The 18,112-nt window shown below is 39.1% G+C and overlaps 1 protein-coding gene across 1 annotated transcript; it reads left to right on the top strand.

Moving 5' to 3' along the window:
• The first annotated feature begins 9,314 nt into the window (after window positions 1-9,314).
• Window positions 9,315-10,394, top strand: LOC139712732 (uncharacterized). The gene has a single exon (XM_071624530.1). It carries the CDS (start codon window positions 9,315-9,317, stop codon window positions 10,392-10,394), a length of 1,080 nt encoding a protein of 359 aa, XP_071480631.1.
• The last annotated feature ends 7,718 nt before the right edge of the window (window positions 10,395-18,112 follow it).

The following is an 18,112-nucleotide window of genomic DNA, read 5'->3' as shown; positions in this document are numbered from 1 at the left end:
AAATAAACAATAACAAAAACTATATCGCCATAATTGAACGCCCTCCATTTCCTGAATCATTCCTGAGAAACGACAGTGACTGATGACTCAGTCAGGATACATCTATGGGCATGTGATGGGGATACCCAGGGAAGATCAGGGGCGTCGAATCTATCTCGGGGGGGGGGGGGGGGGGGGGGCAAAGGGGCATTTGCCCCGCCCCTACGGAAGTGTTTAGGCAGACAAATCAGAACTATGCACCAGATCGTTGTATTGCAATCATAAACATGCAAAAGCTCTGCTATACAGGATCCCTTTCGATAGACTTTGTACACTTTTGAGATTGACGTATATTTCCCTAATTTATCAAAGAGTGTGCAGCAGATCTTTCACTTAACAAAAGCACCCTCATATGCAAAGACGTCGATGGGGGGGGGTGGTTTCCCCATAAAAGTGGGACAAACAAAAGCGAAAAATATAGCTACAAACGGCAGTTTTTGTAGTGTAAAATGTCGAAATTTAAAGCTCGCTCGCACTTAATCGCTATGCCATTCTCCTGATGTTGCTGCCAGTGACTGACAGCAGTTGTTCCCGGTGCGCCCCCCTTAATTTCCAAAGCAAAAAATATAGCTACAAACGGCAGATTTTGGACTGTAAGATGTCAAAATTGTGAAGCTCGCTCGCTCGCATTTAATCATTATGCCATTCTCCTGATGTTGCAGCCAGTAAATGCCAGCAGTTTTCGCCCGGTGTGCTCCCCTTAATTTCCAAAGCGAAAAATATAGCTAAAAACGGCAGTTTTTGGACTTTAAAATGTCAAAATTTTGAAGCTCGCTCGCATTTAATCGTTATCCAATTCTCCTGATGTTGCTGCCAGTAATTGCCAGCAGTTTTCGCCCGGTGCGCCCCCTTAATTTCCAAAGCAAAAAATCTAGCCACAAACGACATTTTTTGGGACTGTAAAATGTCAAAATTTTCAAGGTCATTCGCTTCGCTCGCTCGCATTTAATAGCTATGCCATTCTCCTGATGTTGCTGCCAGTAACTGCCAGCAGTTGCGCCCGGTGCGCCCCCATTGATTTCCAGGGCGAAAAAATACAGCCAAAAACGGTAGTTTTTGGGACTGTAAAATGTCAAAATTGTGAAGCTCGCTCGCTACGCTCGCTCGCATTTAATTGTTATGCCATTCTCCAGATGCAACCGGTGCGCCCCCTCATTTTCTAAAGCGAAAAAATACAGCCACAAACGGCAGTTTGTGGACTGTAAAATATCAAAATTTTCAAGCTCGCTCGCTCCGCTCGCTCGCATATAATCACTATGCCATTCTCCTTATGTTGCTGCCAGTGATTGACAGCAGTTGCGCCCGGTGCAGCCCCCCCCCCCCTCAATTTCCAAAACGAAAAAATACAGCCCAAAACGGCAGTTTTTAGGACTGTAAAATGTCAAAATTTTGAAGCTCGCTCGCTCCGCTCTCTCGCATTTAATCACTATGACATTCTCCTGATGTTGCTGCCAGTGATTGACAGCAGTTGCGCCTGCTGTGCCCCCCTTAATTTCCAAAGCGAAGAATATAGCTACAAACGGCAGTTTTTGGACTGTAAAACGTCAGAATTTTCAATGCAAAAAGATTTCACCGTGGGCGGGGGAAACCCCCTACCATACCCTCCCCCCCCCCCCCCCCGCTTGCTTCGCTCCCTCACTGGTCATAACCGCTCCCCCTGAGATCAAATCCTGTCTACGCCGGTGACAGGCCCCACTATTTAGTAGGCCTTCACAGTGATGTGAACAGGCGGAGCAAGAGCTAAAATACCACGATTTAGTCATTCAATAATATATTGTGAATATTTAATTTTCTTATTTTTTAAAGAAAAACAAACAAAAATTTTTCCAAAAATGTGCACCAGATCGCTGAATTTCAGGTCTGAAATGCAAAATCTTCCTCGTGTATAGGAGAGGGATACCCCCCCCCCACCTACACACCCTCCCACAGATATTTCAAAAACAAAAAATGTCTTCATACTTTTAAGGTCTGATTTTCCGCCGAAAGTCATCTGACAAGCAAATATCCTCCACAGATAGGAGGACAATTGATTCATGTGGCACTGCATCATGATTAGTCACTCTCTGAGGAAGATATGTCTTTATAATCTGGTAATTACTTTTCGCCGTCCCTTCTTATAAAACATGAGCGGTACGTACAGGCACAGACACGGGGACGTGCGAATAAAAATTGCGCAAACATTGATGAAATAAAGATCGAAATTACTCGACTTTACATAACTTTACACTAATCTAACATATAACTGAATAAAGAACTATATTTGAAGATCATACCATATCACTTTCATTTGTCGGAAGTGATCAGAAAGATGATAAATCGGCTTTCCAGTGAGGGACAGCTTTGAATATTTTTACCTCATACAGCTCAGATTTACACATTTGCACATATTTCTGGACGGGATTTGTTTTTTGTTTAAGTTTCATTTCATTCAATAATCAAACGAATGAAATATAGCCGACGCTGTGTTTGCGTTCAAAATGAATCTTCATATTGCTCAGAAGGACGGCGGCATCGAACCCCGATCATTAAAGGCACTAACGCATCCGTGGAATTCTTTTGTGCATCAATAGAAAACTGACAGCTGTCTAAATAATTACAGCCAGTTGGAACTCCATCTCTTAAACCTCCTTGATCATACGGGCATGAATGTTTTTATTCCCAGACACTTATTGCTTCCTCGTTAATAATCATGAAGAATGTAGGGGAAGGTGGGGCAAGATGGGACACGGGGCAGGATGGGACAATGCGATAACTATCTAAGTAAGCATCAGAGGGCACTATAATCTGCACTGATAAAAAGCACGCTGTCAGGATGCCATCTTTACGCTCTGTGAAGCTGAGATTCTCTTGAGCTTTGGAGGACAAACGCAAAAATTGATATCGATGACGGCAGAATTTCTGCAGTTAAGAACTGTATAGTATCCCTGGCATAATATGAAGAAAGGTAGAACGTTGATATTGTGTGGTTTTTATAGTATATACATCTAGTTTATTTCACAAAATGTAGGCAGACTGTATGTCATTGCATGCTTGCGTAGAGTTTAGAAGTGTAGTGTGTGTGTGCATGGGGCAGGATGGGACATCCACCTCGGGGCAGATTGGACAGGTGTCCCATCTTGCCCCATCATATTTGATAAGGTTAATGTATATGTTTTATTCTTTTTGCAGTTTCAAAATGGTCCGGAATTACAAACGAAAGAGCGACCGTTTCAAGTGGAACACGGAAATATGCGTCTTCATTGTTTGTCCCATCCTGCCCCACGTATGTGGGGCAGGATGGGACAGATTAGTTTGGCTATTTTGAGATGGCTATTACGTAAAATAAAAGTAGGCAATTAAGATGATATTACGTGTGATAGTGTTGCCTCACACAATCTTTGTAAATCCTGTTTCAAGTGGAAGTTTGTGACGTAGTATTTGAAATAAAGCACATTTAGTGAAATGTGGCCCATCCTGCCCCACGTTCCCCTATGCGGCCTCTGCCGTCGTTGAAAATTCTCTGTGTAACATTTCAGGCATGAGCACCTCTAAATGTAGATAATCAAAAGATAATTATCCGTTTGATTACGACCGCATAATTTGTTACAATATACAAAAAATCGGGCAGTTAAGGGAGAAACTTCAACCACATAGTAAGATTGCATAAATCAACTCCTTGCTGAAGTCTGAAACGCCACTTTCCTTCAAGCATTCGTATAGGGCATACACATTTCACTTGGAGTAGGTCATTTTTATATCCCAATATTAAGTAAGTATAATCATCCCATTTCATATAATGTGAATTTTCATATTGATATAATCAAAGATTTATCAATTTGCATCTTAAACATATACAACATTGATATTGCTTTGATATTGTGACGTATACAGGGATGTCCTCTGTTTGTTACTTTGTGTATGTTGAATTAACTGTTGTTTTGTGTTATTCTGTTGTAGGGCACCCAAGAATAACAGCGATTGGGTTACCCTGGGTGAAGAATACTGAATAAATAGATGAAAACAAATAATTGAATAAAATGTCACTATTGTTAATGGAGACCGTGGACTGTAACGGTTTTTATCTCTTACGCATACCACTGTACAACACACACACACACTCACACACACACACACACACACACACAATGCAGTATTTCACTGCACGGAATGTTACAGACCCGTCAGATAAATTATTTCCTGTCACTTCATTAAAGCTGCATCCAAAGAGGTTCTTATAATATGTAATAGAGTAAGCACTCACCATTCAGTGCGTACAAATGAAAACGGGGCAACTGGAAAGAACTGAAAGAGGTCGACTACCAGAAGCGTGAACCCGGAAGTGCCTATAGTAAGTAATACACGTAAAGTTCAGCTTCGAAGATGGGGTTGGGTTGGAAAAATCATTTCTAATTTTAAGGAAAATCAATATTTGTCCATATGCCTCCGGATTCTATAAGAGAAATACATTCTCAACACTTGCTGAAAAAAAAGGAATCGCTCTAATGTGTCAAATTTGTGCCTAAACATGAAGCCAAAACATGCGTTCATACTTCAATAAAGATTGCAGAAAGGTACAGTGTATACTCTTTGGTATGATGGAGTACTGATTTCATATTATATATATTTCACTTAGCAATATCAGACACACATACAACACACACTCCCACACACACACATACACACACACACATACGCACACATACGTACACACCAAACCACATTATTTTTTTCAAATTCCAAGACACACACTCACACACACACACACAAACACACACACACTTTTTTGTGTTTTTCAATTTCAACACGCACACACACACACACACACACACACACACAATGCATGTCTTGAGTCCAGACCATGCCTAACCGTAAGGCACAGACAGCAGCCTGAAGGACTGCAAAAAACACTATTGGATACAGTACACTACTTGAAGGCTTAAAGTTTATTGCATATGATATAGGTTTTCCCGGCCAATTTCGCACTTGTGTCAGTCCAATTCCTAATTGCTGCATTCAATTTAGCAAAATTTAGCGTAGATGACATGTTCGGTAGTTCAATTTTATGATCTCTTCATTCAAATTCATTTTGGAGCATTCAAATTACCTTTAGCGTCATTCTAATTAACACTTTTTCAATTGAAATTCGTAAAACTAGCACCATTTCGTTATTCGTTCATTCAATTTAGAATGATATAGTCACGTGATCACGGACATGCCGCACTCGTTCATTCAAATTCATTTTTGGGCATCCAATTTAACATCTTTTGCAGTCAATTTAGCACGCATGTTTATGCTTTGGTTCTTTCTTTATTTTTTTTTTGTCAACACAGTTACTGTTTTGCAAGCGTCATTACATTTCATATTTTCGTACTTATTTGAAAGATTTTGGCAACAGTTTTTTTTTTCTTCAATGTGCTTAGTGATTCTTCCAGTCCGAAGATTTAGTGCATCATGTGGCCACAACTTATCTGGCCGTTGAGTGCTTTATTCCGAGTGTGTCGGCCAGTTCTAGGAAGTCAAGGTTATGATCATCAAATGTTTCTATAATTCTTTTTCTGTCTTCTTGAGAAATACGTCTGTATCTAATTTGTGCTGTCATGACTGTAAGAAGATGAAGTTAGTATTGGTACATGTAGGCCTAAAATGACATGTATGAAAGAAAAGGGGCGTTACAGAACAACAAACCCGAGTTATGTATGGTAAAAAATATGATACTTTTACTGCTTAACAGTGCGTGGATGAAACAAAAAGTCACATAGAAATACGCGTTTAAATGTTATCACCTTTTCAAAAGAGAAATAACATGACGTTAATTTGAATGAACATGTTAGGAATTTGACTGCCCATACGCGAAATTGAATGACTGAAATACCCCTTTCGGCCAGTGTTGGCGAATTTGAATGACTGAAGAGCACGTGCCAATTTGAATGCTCGTTTTACGAATTCGAATGGCACATGTGCAAATTTCATTGATCGAAATGCTAATTTGAACGACCAACTTGCAATTTTGAATGACAGAATGGGCAGTGACGAGGATTTTCGCTAAATTGAATGAACCTTTTATCAAATGGACTGACAAAAGTGCGAAATTGGCCGGGAAAACCTATATTTACTGTTGTTATACATACAAGCCACTTTTTCGATACAATAAAACCATGTATCAATATTCCTGCAAGGGGTTTGCTTAATGACATGCAATATTGTCAGCATAATACCTGTCCTATGCATTTTACATTACCCGTATCAATGGAGAAAAAGAGTACAATATTGTTTCCAATATAATTGTACTCTGCTGTCAGTAATGCACTTAAATGTTTCTTTATACGCATGCGCAGTATCGCTTGCAAAGAAAGCAAAGTGCAGCGGCATTGCGCTATGAGCTCATGAGGTTGAGAAATGTGCGATGAGGTTGAGAAATGCCATAGGAGTACACGTAAATCGTCTGTGTGCGGCCCGGTCTGCGGCAGTCGCTTGCTGATATGGTGTACTGTATTGTACTGTACTGTACTGTACCTCCATATACAAGTTGAAAGTTAGATTTTGTAAACAACAATACAATGGCGACTCTAGACACGGTAATGGCGACTGGCGACACGGTTCGCGACTCTAGACTCTGACGAATTCGAAAACATTCTGCAAGAAAAAGACGCGTTGAACACACGAAAGGCAACAAAAAGTGCTCTAGATGTTTTAAGAGCATATCTTAACAGAGAAGAAATTGCCGTGGACGTTTTGATCACTTTCATGTCGAATGTGAGTGAAAACCTTTTTCATTTTTTTTTTTCATTGAATGTCGTGTTGTCGTGGAAAGTGGTTTGTATGTATGATAATAATGATTTTGGATTTCTTTCGTGGTATATCAGATATATTCATGTTGATGAATGCAATATATCTGTAATATATTTACCACTCAAGTGCATCAAATATTATATAATTAGTGCATCGTACACATGATATATGGACAGCTAATTATGTGCGATTCTGTCTTAAATGTTGCTGTTTGTGGCACCGGTTTATTTATTATTACTTGTGCAATGAAATCTTGTTCCCTTTGGTGTTGCAACACCCAAATGCGGCACATCTTTGAGGCATTTTGGGCTCCTAAACAAAGTCAATCATGTCAGCACAAGTGAGAGTGATAGGTATACGTGTGGTACCTTCGCGAATGCTCGACTTCTCGACCTCTTTGCTAATGGCGGCGGGTCGTTCAATTGGCCCATCTTGTATATGAGAGCGCGCACTCTATTAGGGATAGAACCTCTTTGGCTGCGTCTTTGTGTTTGTTTGTTAGTGTTGTTGTTTTTCTTGGCGGACATTTTTGACACGTGCCCCTGCGTGCGTTCCATTCAGTAGGCCCTACTGGTAAAGGTAAACTCAAGTGGACATTTATCCCGAAGATAGTCTTTCATCTGTCTGGAAAATTGTAACGTAGACGAAGCAGATAAACATTAAAAAGAGAGAAAGTAACACATCAAGGCAGACTTCTCCTTACGCAATTAAAAAAAGATGACAGTGGCTTTTCTCTGTTCGAAACATTTTTTTCAGTTATACATAGGTAACAGAATATATGTTGTGACTCCTGCAAAGCAGAGAAAACTCTTCGCAGTAGTCACTGGTAGTAGATACTGTGCATTATTTTGTAATGCTTATGTAATTTACGAGCAACATCTTTACCATAGGTTTGACAAGTCATCATGATACCGCAGAGAGAATTTATTTGGTCATTGGGAACAGTGTGATTTGTTTTCAAAGCATCTTAATTAACAAAGAGAACCTAAAAAGTCTGTCATAACGCTGGAAATAAAGAACACTCATCATCAGAATACCTTACGAAGAAATGTTCAATTTTTGATATTTCAGTGATGGAAGGTAAAAACGCGCTTGATAAAAAAAAACGTCCAGTTTACCATTGTTCATACCAAACACAATTCAGATTTTTTTTTTCTCCCAGTACTTACGTATTTCCGTTCAAATACGCACGCGTTGACACACCCTGAAAAGATGCGAAAACACTCCTAAACCACATTGTTGCACCGGAAAAAAAATCCTAAGTTTGTATTCATCTATGATTCGTACATTCTCTGTCTCGGCTTTCTGTCTGTCTGTCTCTCTCTCTCTCTCTCTCTCCTTCTCTCTCTCCCTCTCTCTCTCTCTCTCTATCGCTCTCTCTCTCTTTCTCTCTCTCTCTTTCCTCTCTTTATGATTTTTTTTTTCTTTTGGCAATCTATTGAGAAAGAAAAAAAGGAAGTCTTCTGTCAGGGTGCCACCACTAGAAACCAGCTCATTATTGACTATACGTATTATCATACCCTTCCCCCCCCCCCCTCCTTTTTTTTTTAAACAGCCGCCACCAACGTGCTCGTGAGCATGCCCGTGCGCGTGCGCGTGACGTACTAAACTCATTACTGCAAGATATCGTACTGGTATATCATCAGCTGCAGTATTTCATGTTTTCCCTCTCCAAGAAAAAAAACAGGGAGGGTATTGATGGTTTTGGTGGGGGAAAAAGGTGAAACCTTCGCATAAAGCAAGGTAATATTTCAAGTGCCGTGTCTATTTTTATCTTTCTTTTTTCGTCATTCCTGACAGCCCGCGTATTCGACACACTTCAGATTCTGAAAAGCTGAGGTATATAAAAGCTGTCAAAGTCTTGTAGAGCAGCGTTGTCGACGTTTTGAGAATTGTTCTTGACACGTGATTAATGATATGAACGATTGATAGTATATTTTCCAGCTGCTTAAATCAATGAAAAATGTACAACGCATCGTTTCCAGCGATACATGAGTTATTAATCACGTCGAATTGCACTATAAATAGCTTTTCGATAATTACTTGAGATACCCCTTGTTCTGTTCACAAGTGGGAGATACAATGAGGGTAGGGTTTGGAAATTTAGGGAAAATTTGTTTTTGACAATTACCGTGATGAATCTGGGCTATCGCAGTGTTTACAATAATATCATCATTGATCGGCAATCATAATCGACTCGTCTCACCGTTATGTTGGACTGAGCGTGATATCAACACTGTATAATTCCTTAATTTCAGGCCCTTGTGGTACACCGATCTTACTCATTGATTCCAGTTGATTTCGGGACACCCAGCGTATACCGACGAATTTACCAATTTAGGCCTATTCTGAACACTTGCATGCTGACAACTAATTCTCTTGGCTCGAACCATCAACGTCATCGAACATTCACTAACTGCACTCGACAAGGTTGACAACACCTAATCCAGTAAATTTGTTTTCTTTTTCTCACTGGAAGTGTCAACGTCTATCGAAATTTTCTTGTCATGTTTTTAAGTGAGTTTGCGATCATGCGGTTGACACTCGGGAGTTTAGCTGTCAGTTTCGGGATTCCTGGCAATATTATCATCATCGCCGTATTTTCCCGGCAGTCAGTCAACAATGCCACTGATGTCGCCTTCATCGCCCTTGCCGTAGTCGACCTCGTTGGGAGTGTGATCAGCGGTGTGCAAATCGCCGCCGTGTTTTTCCACGACGAGCATCCATGGGCTTGCTTCATCGAAGTCATTGCCTCCAGATCTGCGCTTTTCGCAAGTCTGTTTCTAACAACGTCTATCGCAGCATATCGCCACCAGGCAGTGTGTAATCCGTTCGGAAGACGTGTCGGTCGAAGGGCTGCTGCCTGGGTGTCTCTCACGTGCACGATTCTCGCCTTTGCTGTACATATACCGTTCTTTTTCATCACGACATCTCATAAAGCAGGCCGCGAGTATGCCTGTAATATGTACGGAAACATTGCATGGGCGGTAAATGTCTACTCCAGATCACAGGCGGTTCTCTTCTGCGCCTCCGCCTTACCTGTCACTGTGCTCTATGCCTTGATTTTAAAGCACATCCGATATTACCAAGAAATCCGTCGTGAAGTTCTGGGTGATAAAACCGTTTCTGAGCCTGTAAGCAAATCGAAAGCGGTGGGATCTGTTTACTCAATAAGCAAGAGTGTCGCTACCTCATCAAGCCTAGTTTCATCGGATGATTTCTCAAACGTCGAGCCGATTCCAACTCAACCGTCGGGGAAAGGACTGGGGAAAGGAGGACTGCCAAGCCGGCAGAACGTCGACAAAGCACGGAGTGGACTAAGAAACGTTCCTAGATCGGATCACAAGACAACACAGATGCTGATAATCATCACGGCCGTATTCTTTCTCCTCTGGCTGCCCAGCGTCGTGCTCGATCAGCTCTCCTTCGCGCAAATCAGCCATATCGCTACCATAGTTCCAAGCGCGCTGCTCTACTTTCTCTATCAAGCAAAATATGTCAGCCACATCACTAACCTTTTCGTTTACATAGCGGTTAATAGACGTTTCAGAGATAATTGCAAGAAACTCTTGATATGCCCAAAGTAGTTAACTTTCCCTCTTACTGCTCCTAATCAGCGTCAGACGAAAACGAAACGCATGAGTGCGTGAGACGATGATAGGCTAATGTCGCCTCTCATGCAGCTCATCCGTAAATCTATTTAGAAAATCAAGATTTGGTTAACTTTGTAGCAAAATAAAAACTCTCTCCTTCAAAGATTTAGGAAAACTTTATATGCAAAGAATAACACCAGTTATTCTTTAATTCATTTCAAACATGTATGTGCATTTCACTGAAAGCCACAAGAGCGATGGCATTAGAAAATGATATCGTTTATGTAACACGCGATCGTGACCAGTTTTAAAAGTAAATTGTAAAATGACTCACATATATAACTTTGAAGTGATATGATTCCGTTCCAATTAAACTACTACCGTTTTATCTAGTTGAATTTGCTTTGTTTGTAAATGTTAATAATGGCGATTGTCAATTGAAATAGTGATTCTCAATGACTCTCGATGAAAATAACTCGGATTTTTGAATAAGAATCTTTACTGTTTCATTACATACAATATTTCACATTGCGCCATTAGATCTAGACGTAGTTGAAATGTGCGTTGTAAAGTCCCGGAATGCCCGGTAAATAGAGTGCACAATCTTGTGAGGTACAGGCACGAACATAATATAGGTTTTCCCGGCCAATTTCGCACCTTTTTCAGTCCAATTCCTAATTGCTGCACTCAATTTAGCACAATTTAGCCTACATGGCATGTTCGATATTTCAATTTTATGATCTTTTCATTCAAATCTATTTTGGAGCATTCAAATTACCTTTAACATTCGAATCAGTACTTTTTCAGTTCAAATTCGTAAGACAAGCACCATTTCGCAAATCGTTCATTCAATTTAGCATGATATAGTCACGTAATCACGAATACGATGCGTTCGTTCATTCGAATTCATTCTTGGGCATCCAATTTCGCATTTACTGCAGTCAATTTAGTAGACACGTTTATGCTTTTATTTCTTCTTTTTTTTTCATTTTCATTCATCATAGGTATTGTTTGCAAGCATCATAACATTTCATATTTTCGTCTTCATTCTTTATTCTTATATCACCTTTGCAACAGTACTTTCAAAATATGTGTATGTGTTTATAATGTTCGATAGCATCATGTCATTCACAGAAACATTAATCTTAAGTTTGTTTTGACATTAGTTGGGAGAAGGAGGTTTCAATTATTTACATCGTGATTATTTCTTTCATCTGCATGTTTCATTATTTTCATTTGGTGGGTGCTATATTGAGTTAATCATCATTAGGATTAAAGTTCTTAGATCAGCTCTAGCTATCAATTTGTCAAGGTTATTACCCTCAAATGCTTCTATGATTCTTTTCCTGTCTTCTTGAGAGATACGCCTGTATCTAACTCGTGCTGTCATGATTCCAGGGATATAGTGAAGAGAATCTATGGTACTGGTGCATGTATAGTTCTGATAACATGTATGAAAGAAGAGGGGCGTTACTGAACAACAAACCCGAGTTATTTAGCGTCAAAGATACCTTTACTGTATCAGTGTGTGGATGAAACAAAAATTCACATTTAAGTACGTATAAATCACGGTTCTCACCTCTCCAAAATAGAAATAACATCACGCCAATTTGAATGAACATGTTTGGAATTTGACTGCCCATACGCGAAATTGAATGACTGAAATACCATTTTCCGCCAGTGCTGGCGAATTTGAATGACTGAAGAGCACGTGCCAATTTGAATGCCCGTTTTACGAATTCGAAAGGCACATGTGCGAATTTCATTGATCGAAATGCTAAATTGAACGAACAAGTTGCAATTTTGAATGACAGAATGTGCAGTGACGAGGATTTTCGCTAAATTGAATGAACCTTTTATCAAATGGACTGACAAAAGTGCGAAATTGGCCGGGAAAACCTATAGTATGAAGGCGGACTTAGTCTTATGCCATGCATAGTTATTTTCCTTTAATATGCTTTGATAGGATCGGAAATGGGAATGAATACCTAGTTCAGGGATCGACACTAACTTCTTTGTCAAAACGGGCCACTAAACTTTTAAGTCAGGAAGAAAATGAAACGGTTTAAAAGGGCCCTGAAATCCAAATACATGTTGATTTGTATTGATTTATGATACCCTCAACATAACTTTTGCGGTGAAACGAATATCTAGAAACATTCCATACATCTTAAACGTTTTTTTTTCTTCTATTTTTCTTCAGATTACTTGGGAACGCCCACACACACAAAAAAAAAATCCTTCCAAACCAATATTCTTGAGATGACCTCGTCTTTCAATCATTGCTAAAGTACTAAAATGTTTCACAAAAGACATTGGAATGCACCTTCCTCTCGACTCAGCATAACTTACATGTTTCTGTGATATCAATGTGACTAACAAAAGACATTTCAAGAATATTGGTTTGGAAGGATTTTTTGTGGGCGTTCCCAAGTAATCTGAAGGAAAATAGAAGAAAAGAATCGTTAAAAATATATGGAATGTTTCTAGATGTTTGTTTCACCGCAAAAGTGATGTTGACTGTATCATAAATCAACACAAATCAACATGCATTTGGATTTCAGGGCCCCTTTAACTAAACCTTTCACGCATTTGAAATGAGGCTCATGCTAGGGCTTACCTGTTGTCTAGTGATTGCATAGTGCTTGGCATGGTGACTGAAGTGATGGTGTTAATTGATTTTGTTCTTGATAATTATTTACATTCTGCTTGATATGGGGAAAAATAGAAACAAACTGGCCAAACGAAATATACTTGCTGGTGTTTAATTTTGGTCATGACTTCAATTAGGACGAAGATGGCAGCAATGAATAACAAATAAAATGCTGAATTGGCTGTCGCCACAATCACAGAAGTCAACATGTTGAAATATATTGCGATTAATAAATTATAGATTGAAGATTCATGTAATAGTAAAAAAGTAAAGTTGGATAGTAAGGTTGGTGAATACTCACGCACGAAAACCTATCACTAAACCTGAAGTTTTTTTTTAGCTTTCTCCATGCAGGTATGGTATTGAACGAATGATAGAAATACATCTAATTACCATGTAAGTGCTCACAATAAGTACCCTTGGGAAAAACCTAGATCTATAACAGATAAATACTAAATGACATGACTTTGATTATAATCTGAATGAATATTGAGGTCTGTTTATTAATGACGTTTTTACCAGCTCCAGTGTGAATTTCATCGCGCGCTTTGGAATACATTTTTTTTTCTACATGAACATCTTTCGAATTCAGAAATATGACCTAAACTTGGAATGCAAGATAATGCATTCAGTTTTGAAAAAAAAATGCGTCCTGACGGTATCGTCAAAAACAATCCAGACATTTTTCAACAAGTTAACTCAGATTAACAAGAAAGTAAAAGTTAATAAATGTATTCATTTTATAATCATTATTATTGGTTTTCCCATTCATTTTCAAACTTTTTTCATTCAATTTCACAAATTTTTACTTCAATTTCGTCTCGGAATGTCGGGAGTAGGCCAATCTTACTTTCAAATTCGTCTTTCGCCGTTCATTTTCAAATAAAGTCCATTCAATTTAGTCATTTGGCATACATTTTCGTCATTTACAGATCAAATTCGTCAGTCTCACTCGCAGCACTCAAAACAGCAGGATCGATTTCGTCTTTTGTCAATCATTTTCGTTAAATTTTCATTCATATCGTCTCATATCTCTACCCGGTGTGATTTTCCAGTCATTCATGTATTGTTTTTTTTTTTTCTGTAACCGTTCACATTATTTTTACATTCAGGAGTTAACATACACACAAGTGCCCCCCTCCCACACACATACACACACAGAACCACAGATACAGACACACACACAAGCAATCCGAGTACACACTGATACAAACAGACGTATACCGTCTCGTAAACGAAAACACTGACAAACGATTTCTAGGCAAACATGATTTATGACAAAATTTAAGCGTAGAATTGTCGCCTGTTTAATGTCAAAAAATTGATAACATAATTATGTTTGCTGCTTTCCAGGGTACAAAAATTTAAACTTTGCTACATGCATTATGATGTGAAAACCTGAACATTACGAGTTAAAGTTCAAAATGTGACCTGACATACTGTCCTGGGATATGACTTTTGACTGTCGTTTATCTTTCAATCATTTTAGTTGGCAGTCTTGGTTTTTCGTGTATTGTTAAAGCAAATGCTCAGGGAATAATGTGTAACGATACAGTTTACGAAAGAAACTAAAAATATGTCGGCTTAAAGTTGGTTCACCATCAAAATAAAGAATCGACAATATCTGACTAATTTGAATGAAAAATTCATGAAATTGTGTGAACAAAGACGAATTTGATCTTCACAGTCTGCGATCCGTCAGCGGGAGGGACGAATATGAATGACAATTCACGATTCTGAATGCTATGTCTTCGAAAATGTTTGACGAAAAACGATTAGCAATAGGCGTTTTCACATCAGCCCGATGTTTCGAAATAGCGCGCTATTTTCTGACTTGGGAAATTAACCCGATCACGAAATAGCGCGCTTTTTGATAATGTGAACACAAATTAGGGCGCTAATTGTATCGCTTAGGTCGAGAACATTTTTCGAGTCCAACTAGGGAAATTTCTGAAATAGCGGGATAATTGGCGAACTAGCGCGCTATTTGATAATAGGCGTTTTCACATCAGCCCGATGTTTCGAAATAGCGCGCTATTTTCTGACTTGGGAAATTGGAAAATATCTCGAGATTGGATTTTTATCGGGCTGATGTGAAAACGCCTAATGTGAAAACGCCTCAAGAAATTAGCGCGATGCATCCCATCATGCCTAGCGTGTGTGACCCGATCGATCGAGGCAAATTGCACACAAAGCATGAGAAAGTTTTGAAAGGGCACACATTACTGATGCTGTTTGCACATGCTCAGCTGTCGAATTAGCTCGAAAAAATTCCGGGCTAATTCTCTTCGGGCTGATGTGAATAAAAAATAAAATAGCGCGCTAATTCGCAATCGCAAAAATATCTCGAGCTTGGATTTTTATCGGGCTGATGTGAAAACGCCTAATGACAATTGACGAAATTGAAGTTAGGATTTGCGTTCCACCTGCTTCTCGGGACGAAATTGAACAATAAATCTTTGAAATTGAATGACAAAAGTGCGAAAATGGATTGGAAAACCTATATTACAGAAATATTAACATGAATGCATATATCTAAGCAGCTTTAGCTATCTTGGGTTTTTTTTTAAACTTTGCAACTTTTCGCCTCACTGTAAGGGGGTATCTCACTGAGCGGCGAACGTTTGCGAACGTAGCGAATTTGGGAATTCGCCATGGTTCGTAAACGGTTGCAAAAGGTTCGTTAACATTCGCAAGAAAGTTCGCAAACGGTTTTTAGTGTCGCAAACAGTTTTTCTTGTCGCAAAGAAATTTTGAACATGTTCAAAATTTCTTTGCGAACCTTTGCGAATTTGTATTTTCGCTAACAGTTGCAAACATTCGCAAACATTCGCAAACATTCGCAAAACACTCGTAAGAATTCGCAAACGGTCGTAATACGGTGTCGCTAACATTTTTATATGATTCGCCACTGCTTGCGAACAAGTAACCACATGGTTCCTATAAAAGCTTCTGAAACAGACAAGGTTCCACTCTAGAAAGTTCTTGAGGCTCTTGACATCTCCATCATGATTGTAATTGCTTCAAAAGCTTATCATATTGACTAAAGTCTGTCCTCTGCATCAAGCACTCTCTGAATCTCTTTCTTTTCTTCTTCCTTTCTTGTTTTTCTTTATTTTATTTCTCTTATACTGCACAACTCTCTAAAAAGTAGAGTGAAAATGTTCACTCTTGAAGGAGTGAATTACAGAAAAGAGTGAGTTTTGAGTGAAATTGGAGTGAATTTTGAGTGAAAATATCTATTTTCACTCATTTTGGAGTGACCTCAGGGATCACTCGAAAATCTTGGAGTGATCCCTGAGGTCACTCAAAAATGAGTGAAAATGAACATTTTCACTCCAAAATAACTCTAATTTCACTTGAAACTCACTCTTTTCTGTTATTCACTTCTTCAAGAGTGAACATTTTCACTCTTTCTTTTTTAGAGAGAATAGCTGTAGCAGCAGCCTGACAAAGCAGCTCTTCAAGGATAGCAACACCTTGAGCCTCTTCTTGGCAGAAATTTATTTCCATATCCTGGAAATCCATCTTGAACGGTTGTCACAAGAGATCTGAATTCAGTGGAAGGTTTTATGTCGTTTTATTGGTCTTACTATACACAATCGCCTAGTACTTTTCTAGGTCCAAGAACATTCGCAAAATTGTCGCAAATGGTTCGCAAACAGTTGCTAATATTTGCAAAACTGTCGCTAACATTTGCAAAATTGTCGCTAACATTTGCTAACATTCGCTAATAGTCGCCACCTGTGTTCGCAAACACGTTCGCAAACATTCGCTAAAGTGTTGCTAATTGTCGCTAAACATCGCTAAAAGTCGCTAACTGTCGCTAATGGCAGAAGCGAACTTTGATTTTTTCGCAAACATTCGTCAGAAAAGTTGGCGAATCTCAAATTCGCTACGTTCGCAAACGTTCGCCGCTCAGTGAGATACCAGCTTAATCGACTAGGTACAGTATAATGTTACTAATGATCTACACTAAAATATACTCCTTAAACAAGTGGGACTGTCTCAACTCGTTAAAACGCGCCAAAACATGCATCAAATTGTACCATTTGCAACATCAAAATACAAACAAAAGTCCTCACCGTGGGAGGGGGGACACCCCCCCTCCCCTTTCCCCTCGCTCGCTCCGCTCGCTCTGGCTCAGTCACGTCAATGATATTTAGAATAAGAATTAATCCAAGAAGATTATCTAAATGATACCATTTTAAAGGCAAATTGTTCAATAATAATCTACATCAAAGTATACTGTATACTGCTATCTTAAACAAGTGGGACTGTTTCACGTCAATAAAACGCGCAAAAACATGCATCAAATTGCACCATTTACAACATCAAAATGCAAAAAGTTCTTACCGAATTAATCCAAGAAGATTATCTAAATGATACCATTTTAAAGGCAAATTGTTCAATAATAATCTACATCAAAGTATACTGTATACTGCTATCTTAAACAAGTGGGACTGTTTCACGTCAATAAAACGCGCAAAAACATGCATCAAATTGCACCATTTACAACATCAAAATGCAAAAAGTTCTTACCGTGGGAGGGGGACACCCCCTACCACACCCCCCCCCCCCTCGGTCGCTTCGCTCCCTCGCAGACTAACCGCCCCCCCCCCCCCCCCCGGAAGATCAAATCCTGGCTACGCCATTGAATGTTAGACACATCAGAAGTATACTTGACCGCATTAAACAACTATAAAGAAATACAGATTTGTTTGGTGGAAAATAAAAACAAGGAAAAGAAATTGAATTTGAAAAAAAAAGGAAAATGATGATGATGACGATGATGATAATGAAACGTAATCAGACAATGGTGCTTGTTCATCTGACAAGTTTTTTTTTTGTGTGTGTGTCCACGGGTCACATACTTACCACTTAGGTGTTCCAAATACTGCTTGGTAATTTGTAAGTTTAGTACGGTAGGTTTTTGTAAGTTGTTTTTTTACCCACGCCGATGAAAATCGGCAGGGGGTTATGTAAAGGGTTCCGTATGTTTGTTTGTTTGTTTGTTTGTTTGTTTGTTTGTTTGTTTGTTTGTTTGTTTGTTTGTGTA

The sequence above is a fragment of the Diadema antillarum genome, unplaced genomic scaffold, assembly GCF_040938485.1.
Source record: "Diadema antillarum isolate AM-2024a unplaced genomic scaffold, OU_Dant_1.0 scf00000042, whole genome shotgun sequence".
Lineage (NCBI taxonomy): Eukaryota > Metazoa > Echinodermata > Echinoidea > Diadematoida > Diadematidae > Diadema > Diadema antillarum.
This window is presented reverse-complemented; position numbering and strand designations above follow the sequence as displayed.

Bases quoted from the DNA above. Each gene is read 5' to 3' on its own strand.
- LOC139712732 (XM_071624530.1), top strand. From the start codon at position 9,315: ATGTTTTTAAGTGAGTTTGCGATCATGCGGTTGACACTCGGGAGTTTA.